Source organism: Mandrillus leucophaeus, unplaced genomic scaffold, assembly GCF_000951045.1.
Source record: "Mandrillus leucophaeus isolate KB7577 unplaced genomic scaffold, Mleu.le_1.0 Scaffold83, whole genome shotgun sequence".
NCBI classification, from domain to species: domain Eukaryota; kingdom Metazoa; phylum Chordata; class Mammalia; order Primates; family Cercopithecidae; genus Mandrillus; species Mandrillus leucophaeus.
The window spans coordinates 2783546-2793351 of NW_012109030.1; the positions used below are offsets into that span (position 1 = coordinate 2783546).

General features: G+C 45.3%; 1 protein-coding gene across 1 annotated transcript in view; it reads left to right on the forward strand.

Annotated features, from left to right (window-relative positions):
* The window catches only part of DCLRE1C (DNA cross-link repair 1C), a 64833-nt gene that overhangs the window by 11412 nt on the left and 43615 nt on the right, over nucleotides 1–9806 (forward strand). The window contains exons 4-8 of the mRNA XM_011968151.1: nucleotides 3630–3689; nucleotides 6922–6977; nucleotides 7989–8090; nucleotides 8819–8891; nucleotides 9074–9219. Coding sequence (XP_011823541.1) covers nucleotides 3630–3689; nucleotides 6922–6977; nucleotides 7989–8090; nucleotides 8819–8891; nucleotides 9074–9219 — 437 coding nt within the window. The remainder of the gene's footprint in view (nucleotides 1–3629; nucleotides 3690–6921; nucleotides 6978–7988; nucleotides 8091–8818; nucleotides 8892–9073; nucleotides 9220–9806) is intronic.

The window sequence follows — 9806 nt, forward strand, 5'->3', positions numbered from 1 at the left end:
TTTTTTGAGATAGTCGCACTCTGTTCCCCAGGCTGGAGTGCAGTGGTGTGATCTCAGCTCACTGCAAACTCCGCCTAATGAGTTCAAGCAATTCTCGCTGCCTCGGCCTCCCTAGTAGCTGGGATTCCAGGCCTGAACCACCATGCCTGGCTAATTTTTGTATTTTTTAGAAGAGACGGGGTTTCGCCATGTTGTCGAGGCTGGTCTTGAACTCCTGACCTCAGGTAATTCTCCCACCTCGGCCTCCCAAAGTTCTGGGATTACAGGTGTGAGCCACTGTGCCAGGCCTCTGTTTGCTCTTAAACTGCTTACAGCCAGTGCCTTCCTCCTGCCCACATTTGGGCAAGCTGACAAAAAGGCCATGCCTGCCTCAGCACCGAGGTGAAGTTCAAACCAGGCAAGTCCAGGCCCACCCCACGCCACAGTGGAAACCAGGGCTAATTGCTCCTACTTTCTCTCAAGCCACAGGAAACATTTCTGTCCCCAGCTCAGGGACTGCGCTGCCCTCCCCGAAAGTCCTGTGATGTGACTGAAGTTTTCTTCTTATTCTCTGCCGTGTGTGTTCGCGTGTGTGTATGTGCATGCGTGTGTGAGTATGCACACACACAGTGTGTGCACGTGTGTTTGTGTGCATGGTATCATCCACCTCAACGTCTGACCTTTGATTGGGAAGGGGATTTGTCCTCCCTCTGCAGAGCAGTCACAACAGCAAGGCTGTTCCTGTTGTCTCTGGCATTCAGCTTGAAGTTGCTACAGGTCAGCCTGGCCAGCAGTCAGGAAGGAAAGCTGGAAGAGAAGCGGAGGGGAGCAGAGACAAACTGGAAGGCAGAATGGCCCACTAGAGCCCAGCAGGACAGACCAAAACCCACTTCTGTCTCTCACTTCCTCCGGCCTCAACAGTGCTGGTCTCCCGCTTTGGCTCTGAGGCACATGCACCTTCCCCAGGACTCGGAGGAGCTGCACACAGGCACCCAGGAGAAGCTGGTGTTGCTGTGGCGCTGCCCCAGTCTCTGAGTTAAGTCAGAAGGTCAACAATGTTCATGAGCTGTTACCATTTCTGGTGCCCTTCAGAGCATTAAAAAAAGCCTGCTAGTTCACATCTGCCTTCCGAGTGTTTACTGTGGGCAACAACATGGATAGGGGTTCTAGGAAATAGTTCCAGCTTAGATGAGTTGACATAGTACAAACAAGGCCACCACAGAATTAGGGCGAGAAATAGGAAATCAACAGTTGTCACTAGAGAGCTTAACATGTCCCTCCCAGATGCTGAAAGGAGGAGGAGACAGGAAATAAGATGCAGAAAATTTGTAAATGTGGACTAACAGAACTTTAAAGGCAAGGAAGAAAATCGTATTTTTTGGGGGTGCTCATGACATTTACAAATACTAACCATGTACTGTGTCACGAAAGAATACAATGATGTTGGAGATCAGAAACAAAGGGACAGCTAAAATCTTCCCATACACGTGGAAACTAAATGCATACAATAACTGACCGTTTAATTAAAAAGGAAATTGTACAATAAAGAAAACATACAATATGTAGAACTGGCCAGGCGTGGTGGTTCACGCCTGTAATCCCAGCACTTTGGGAGGCCGAGGTGGGCAGATCACGAGGTCAGGAGATTGAGACCATCCTGGCTAACACGGTGAAACCCCTTCTCCACTAAAAATACAAAAAATTAGCCTGGCGTGTTGGCGGGCTCCTGTAGTCCCAGCTACTCTGGAGGCTGAGGCAGGAGAATGGCGTGAACCTGGGAGGCGGAACTTGCAGTGAGCCAAGATCGCGCCACTGCACTCCAGCCTGGGCGACAGAGACTCTGTCTCAAAAAAAAAGAAAAAACAAAAACAAAAACAAAAAAACTATACAACGTGTAGAACTGATATAGCTAGGCTTGGGGGCTCACGTGTGTAGTCCTAGCACTTCAGGAGGCCAAGGTGGGACAATTGTGTGAGTCCAGGAGTTCGAAACCAGCCTGGGCAATACCACAAAATCGCATGTCTACAAAAAAAAAAAAAGAACCCTTAAAAATTAGCCTGGTATAGTACTGCGTGCCTGCAGTCCCAGCCACTCAGAAGGCTGAGGCAGAAAAATCACTTGAGCCCCGAAGTTTGAGGCTATAGTGAGCTGTGATTGCGCCATTGCACTCCAGACTGGCTAACACAGCGAGAGCCTGTCTCAAAAATAAAGGAGCTGATGGACAATGGAAACGTGGTATGTCAGAATGTGGAACACAGTTAAATTTGTCCTTGAAGAGAAATTGATAGCATTAAATAGATATATTAGAAAAGAGGCTGGGTGCAGTGGCTTACACCTGTAATCCCAGTGCTTTGGGAGGTTAAGGCGGGGGGATCACCTGAAGTCAGGCGTTTGAGACCACTCTGGCCAATATGGTGAAACCCCATCTCTACTACAAAACATTAGCCAGGCATGGTGGTGGGTGCCTGTAGTCCCAGCTGCTCAGGAGGGTGAAGCTGGAGAATTGCTTGAACCTGGGAGGCAGAGGTTGCAGCGAGCTGAGGTCATGCCACTGCACCCCAGCCTCGGTGACAGAGCGAGACCCTATCTCAAAAGGAATAAATGGGGAAAAAGCCATTTCATACATGAAAATGTAGGAATCCTCATAAAGATAGTAACTGAATCTGGCAGTATTAAATAGCACATCCAATAAGATGTTTTATTCCAGAAATGCAAAAATATTTTAACACCCAAACCTTAGACACTGTAAGTTTTAGGACATTAGTGGACTAAAAAGATGAAAAATCACATTCATCTATTCATCAGATACTTACTGAATGCCTCTTATGTGCTAGTAGTCTCTGTTCTGATGACAGGGGAAATGTATCAGGGAGCATTCTGTAGCACTTAGAACCAGTGCATGAGGCTGGGTGCAGTGGCTCACGCCTGTAATCCCAGTACTATGGAAAGCTGAGGCGGGTGATCCTGAGGTCAGGAACTCAATCCTCAGGTGATCCTGAGGTCAGGAGTTCGAGACCAGCCTGGCCAACATGGCAAAACCCTGTCTCTACTAAAAATACAAAAAATCAGCCTTGCGTAGTAGCGGGTGCCTGTCATCCCAGCTACCTGGGAGACTGAGGCAGGAGAATCGCATGAACCTGGGAGGCAGTGGTTGCAGTGAGCTGAGACCACACCACTGCACTCCAGCCTGGGTGACAGAACGAGACTCCGTCTGAGAAACAACAACAACAAAAAACAGTGTATGAAGTGTCCATGTCATGGACTCACGCAGACTGTGTTCTGAGGCACAAAACTTAGCACACATGACCACGTTTTTACAAAGACTCAAAATTCAGAGGGAGAGGGGAATAGGAGTGGTAGGGATGGGAAGATGGAGGAAAAAATGAATTCATGGAAATAGAATTGTGTCAGAGGATTATATGCATTTACAAGGCATTTACTACATATTGCCAAATCTGCCTCAAGACAGGTATTATTTTTGGCTTTACAATTTTTTTGTAACTGTTAAAATGTTTATTACAGTGTAATCAGAATTGTTTATATAGAGAGTCTGAAAGTTCTCTTTGCCCTGTTTCTGTGTTTCAGATAGCAAAGGCATATAAAGCCATGAAAAACTGGTATATACATGGTCTCTTATTTTATTTTTATAGATATCTATTGAAATCGAGACTCCTACCCAGATATCTTTAGTGGATGAAGCATCAGGAGAGGTAACTAAATATTAAATATTGATTAAAAAAATAGTGCTAAAATGATTGTTTATCTTTCTCTTTGATTTTGTAGTCAGATGCTCTCCCCCTCAGCTATGCCCTCAATCTTTCTCTTTGATTTTGAATGCTTATGTAACCATAAATAAAAATCTAATAATTGAGTGGGGTTTTAGGGGCAAAAAAATCCATTTGAGATTGTGTCACTCCATTTGGGCTGGACTCACAAAAATACCATAGACTGAGTGGCTTATACAATAGACACTTGTCGCTGAAGGTTCTAGAGACTGGAAATCCAAGATCCAGTCTCCAGCAGATTTCGTGTCTGGTGTGAGGGCTCATTTCCTGGTTCTTTTTTTTTTTTTTTTTGAGATGGAGTCTCACTGTCACCCAGGCTGGAATGCAGTGGCGTGATCTTGGCTCACTGCAACCTCCATCTCCTGAGTTCAAGCGATTCTCCTGCCTCAGCCTCTCTAGTAGCTGGGATTACAGGCGCCTGCCACCACGACCAGAGCCCAGCTAATTATTATATTTTTAGTAGAGAGGGGGTTTCACCATGTTGGCCAGACTCGTCTTGAACTCCTGACCTCAAGTGATCCACCCGCATTGGTCTCCCAAAGTGCTGGGATGACAGGCGTGAGTCACTGTGCCTGGTCACTTCCTGGTTCTTAGATGCTGTCTTTTCCCTGTGTCCTTCCAAGGTAAAGGGGCAAACGAGCTCCCTGGGCGTCTTTTATAAGGGCACTGATGTCATTCACAAGGCTTATATGCGCAACAACTAATCACCTCCCAGAGGCCTGCTAATAAAACCACTTTGGGGGTTAGGATTTCAACATAGGACTTTTGGGGAGGGACATGAACATTCAGTCCTTAACAGTGATGTATTTATTTCCCATGTTGTAAAGGATTGGGCATGGCTTATTTTTTGTCACATTTATTCCTTATTACATGCTAATGATGGGAACCCTGGTGTTGATATTACTACATGATGTTTTTGTCACATTTACTGAGTTTTATAATGTTCAGAATTTAAAATGGTGATTAATATTTTTGCAGCAAATTCATGTATATTGTACTTTTTTTCTGATTCCTTATTCAGAAAAGGGGCACTGCCAAGTGGGAAAAATTTATTTTTCATCATTAAATTTTGAAGTAGTACTTTTGTGAATGTATGGTTTGAATAAGTAGGACTATAGACATACCCCCCCACCCCCCTTTTTTTAAAACCTTACAGCTGGTAGGTATTTTCCTATTTTGGTTAATACTGGTTTTGTAGCTTGATTATAGCACACTGCTTTGCCATGTTTAACTTTGAGGGTGTCTTGTGTTGTCTGAGTATGATCTGAACAGAAACTGACTTTTTCAGATATTTCTTCTTTGGAGAAGATCAGACAGTTGAAGTTGAGGTATTCCTCCCATCAAATTATCCTGAGGGAGGACCACAGAGCCAGTTTAGGGAGGATTAAAAAGGAAAAAACAAGAAATAAAGGATAGGTGAACCTTTGTAAATGCCATCCTGGACTCTGCAAACTGCTTTTCCGAGGAATACTGTGATTGGTTTGTGGCCTTGTCACAATCAGGGATACTGGTGAAAGGCATTTCCTAAAGCTGGGGGCCGACAGCAGGCAGACTTTTGAGCAGTCTTGCCCCCACTTTGATTTTTTATGTTTCTTTGTGTGCCATGACTTTTGTGCATTGTTAATCCAACTCCAACCAGGGGGAGACCCATTTGAAAGGGTCTTCGAGAATGAATGGAGACTTCCGTGAGGAGTCACTGTCACCGTGCAGTGACCTGGTGTGTGCAGAGCTCTCCCCACTTACTGATGGCTGGAGAGGCAGTAGTGCCCACAGGTCTTGCCCTTGCCAAACAGTGTGACGTGCAGTGTGAATCGGGACCAGGCCTCATCCAGGCTTTTAAAGATTTTTTTTTTTTTTTTTTTGAGACTGAACCTCACTCTGTCGCCCAGGCTGGAGTGCAGTAGGGCCATCTTGGCTCACTGTAACCTCCACCTCCTGGGTTCAAGTGATTTCTCTTGCCTCAGCCTCCTGAGTAGCTGGGATTACAGGTGCCCACCACCACGCCCAGCTAATTTTTGTATTTTTAGTAGACACAGGGTTTCACCGTGTTGGCCAGACTGGTCTTGAACTCCTGACCTCAAGGGATTTGCTCACCTCGGCCTCCCAAAGTATTGGAATTACAGGCGTGAGCCACCGCACCTGGCTCAGGCTTTAAAAGTTGTTCAAAAGTGGCCGGGTGTGGTGGCTCTCACCTGTAATCCCAGCACTTTGGGAGGCCAAGGCGGACATATCACTTGAGGTCAAGAGTTTAAGACTAGCCTGACAAATATGGTAAAACCCCATCTCTACTAAAAATACAAAAAATTAGCCAGGCGTGATGGCAGGCGCCTATAATCCCAGCCACTGGGGAGGCTGAGGCAGGAGAATTGCTTGAACCCAGGAGGCGGAGGTTGCAGTGAGCCAGGATCATGCTATTGGACTCCAGCCTGGGCGACAGAGTGAGACTCCATCTCAAAAAAAAAAAACAAAAAAAAAATTAAATAGCTTTATTCAGATAGAAGTCAAAGTCACAGAATTGTGTATCCATCACCACAGTCAATTTCAGAATATTTTCAGCACCCCAAGGGAGAAAGCCTGTACCGATTGCAATCCCTCCCTATTGTTCCCCAACCCCCTGGCAACCACGACTGTATTCAACTCTCTGTCTCCATGGGTTCACCTAATCTGAATATTTCATATGAGTGGAATCATACAACATGTGTTCATTTCACATCTGACTTCTTTCACCAACGATGTTTTCAAGGGTCATCCATGTTGTAGCATGTGTCAGTTCTTTTTATGGCCAAATAATATTTCATTGTATGACTAGACCACATTTTCCTGATTCATTCATCAGTTGATAGACATTTGAACTGGTTCCACCTTTTGACTAGTATGAAGAATGCTGCTCTGAACAGCCAGGCACACATTTTTGTGTGGCCATCGGTTTTCACTTATGTTGCTTCTATAACTAGTGGTGAAATTGCTCAGTCCCATGGCAACTCTGTTGAGTGGACAAGGATTCCACTTGTTTCTAGGATTTGGAGAGTGAGGAAATTGGGAGAAAAGACACGTTGTTAAAAGGTACATAAATGTGTTCTACGAAGGAGGGCTTTGTTGAGCTAGGTCCTAATGATAACTGCTTTCCATTACTTTTTTTTCTTTATTTTCTTTTTAGAAGGAAGAGATTGTCGTGACTCTCTTACCAGCTGGTCACTGCCCAGGATCAGTTATGTAAGGGGGCTCATTTATTTTGTCATTTTATTATATGTAGATACATATTGTATTTGTAGAAATACATTTTTAGGGTCTAAAATTAATAGGGGGCTGGGCGCATTGGCACATGTCTGTAATCCCAGTGCTTTGGGAGGCTGAGGCGGGAGGACTGCTTGAGTTTGGGATTGGAGGCTGCAGTGAGCCATGATCGCTTCAGTGTACTGCAGCCGGCGTGGCAGAGTGAGAGCCCGTCTTTTTTTTAAAAAAAAAAAAACAAAGAAACAAACAAAAAAGAAAGAAATAACACATATAGGGAGATTTGATTATTTTTCTAGCCATTTAAAACACATTTGTTCCCAGATTGAACTAGGGGGACAGAGGGGAGATCAGATTTGAAACATTTCTTATAAAATGGAAGTCTTCATGGCCAGGTGTGGTGGCCCACACCTGTAATCCCAGCACTTTGGGAGGCTGTGGCAGGTGAAACCCTGTCTCTACAAAAACTATAAACATTAGCCAGGTGTGGTGGCACACCCCTGTAGTCCCAGCTACTGGGGAGGCTGAGGCAGAGAATTGCTTGAGCCCAGGAGGCGGAGGTTGCAGTGAGCCAAGATTGCGCCGCTGCATTCCAGCCTGGGGTCAGAGCAAGACTCTTGTCTCAAAATAAATATAAAAATAAAAATAAATAAATGGAAGTCTTCAGCAGCTGTTTCCCCAGTGACCTTGTATTTTATCATCACATGTATTTCTCCATGAGCAAGAATGATCTCAACTTATAATTGAAAGTGCTAACATATCACAGGGAACATCTATTACAAACTGGGTAGCATCTCCACTCTGTTATTTTCTACCCGAGGGAAGAGGTAACAGCTAAGTGCCTGGTGTGGTTCTAATTACCATGAGATTCCATTACCATTGTATTATAATGGATATGTTTGCAGGAAGCATTTACTATACATCTCACATGTATTTGCTTTATTGGGATTTTACATGAGACTCAGAATTCACTGGGATATATTTCTTTTTCAGGTTTTTATTTCAGGGCAATAATGGAACTGTCTTGTACACGGGAGACTTCAGATTGGCACAAGGAGAAGTTGCTAGAATGGAGCTTCTGCACTCGGGGGGCAGGTACTGGGCCTTGTATAGGCCTTTTTTTTTTTTTTTTTTTTGGTGAGACAGAGTCTTGCTGTGTCACCCAGGCTGGAGGGTAGTAGTGCAATCCTGGCTTACTGCAGCCTCTGCCTCCAGAGTTCAAGTGATTCTCCTGTCTCAGCCTCCCAAGTAGCTGAGATAACAGGTGTGCGCCACCATGCCCAGCTAATTTTGTATTTTTAATAGAGATGGAGTTTTGCCATGTTGGCCAGGCTGGTCTTGAACTCCTGACCTCAGGTGATCTGCCCACCTTGGCCTCCCAAAGTGCTGGGATTACAGGCATGAGCCACTGTGCCTGGCCCCTTGTACAGTTCTTGTGTGTGTGACTGAATAAAGTTTTGTTCTGGCCGGGTGCGGTGGCTCACGCCTGTAATCCCAGCACTTTGGGAGGCTGAGGTGGGTGGATCACTTGAGACCAGAAGTTCAAGACCAGTCTGGTCAACATGGTGAAACCCCATCGCTACTAAAAAATATAAATATTAGCCAGGTGTGGTGGCACACACCCGTGATCCCAGATACTTGGGAGGCTGAGGTGGGAGAATTGCTTGAACCCAGGAGGTGGAGGAGGTGGCAGTGAGCAGACCTGGTGCCACTGCACTTCAGCCTGGGCAACAGAACGAGACTCCGTCTCAAAACACAAAAAAAGTTACACATAATTTATATCACATTGGATGGCTCACATCAATATTTTTTCTTCTTTTCAGAGTCAAAGACATCCAAAGTGTATATTTAGATACTACTTTCTGCGATCCGAGATTTTACCAAATTCCAAGTCGGGTAAGTCTGCCTGGAGGAACAGGGTTCTCATCTGGGTGTACTAGTGTTTTTAGTAGGCAGTTTGTAGGGTGACAGGTCAGATCCTAACTGTCCCCGTAGGCGTGAGTACCTGGGAATGTCGGGAAGGAAAAGGCTCTGTGAGGCTCTCCCCCTGTTAAATGTCTCCTTAAAATCCTGTCTAGGAGGAGTGTTTAAGTGGAATCTTAGAGCTGGTTCGAAGCTGGATCACTCGGAGCCCGTACCATGTTGTGTGGCTGAACTGCAAAGCGGCTTATGGCTATGAATATTTGTTCACCAACCTTAGTGAAGAATTAGGAGTCCAGGTACGGTGACTGTTCATTCTTTTTTTTTTTTTTTTGAGAGGGAATCTTGCTATGTCACCCAGGCTAGAGTGCAGTGACGTGATCTCAGCTCACTGCAACCTGCACCTCCTGGGTTCAAGCGATTCCACTGGCTCAGCCTCCTGAGTAGCTGGGACTATAGGCATGAGCCACCAAGCCTGGCTAATTTTTGTATTTTTAATAGAGATGGGGTTTTGCCATGTTGGCCAGGCTGGTCTTGAATTCCTGACCTCAAGTGATCCGCCTGCTTCGGCCTCCCAAAGTGCTGGGATTATAGGCATGAGCCACTGCTCCCAGCCTGTTCATTCTTTTCTGTTGCTCCCTTCCATCCACCCAGCTCACCTTTCCTCCTCCTCCTTGCCCCCAAATAACTGCAAACAGTGACAGATGGAAGCCGAGATCACGCCACTGCACTCCAGCCTGGGCGACAGAGCAAGACTCCGTCTCAAAAAAAAGAAATAAATTTGAACGAGGAGATACGGGAGTGGATTGTTTGCAGTACATGCTCATCTGTTGCATGTCATGTATATGCCTTTAAGGATAGATGATCCTTGATTTTTTTTTTTTTTTTTTT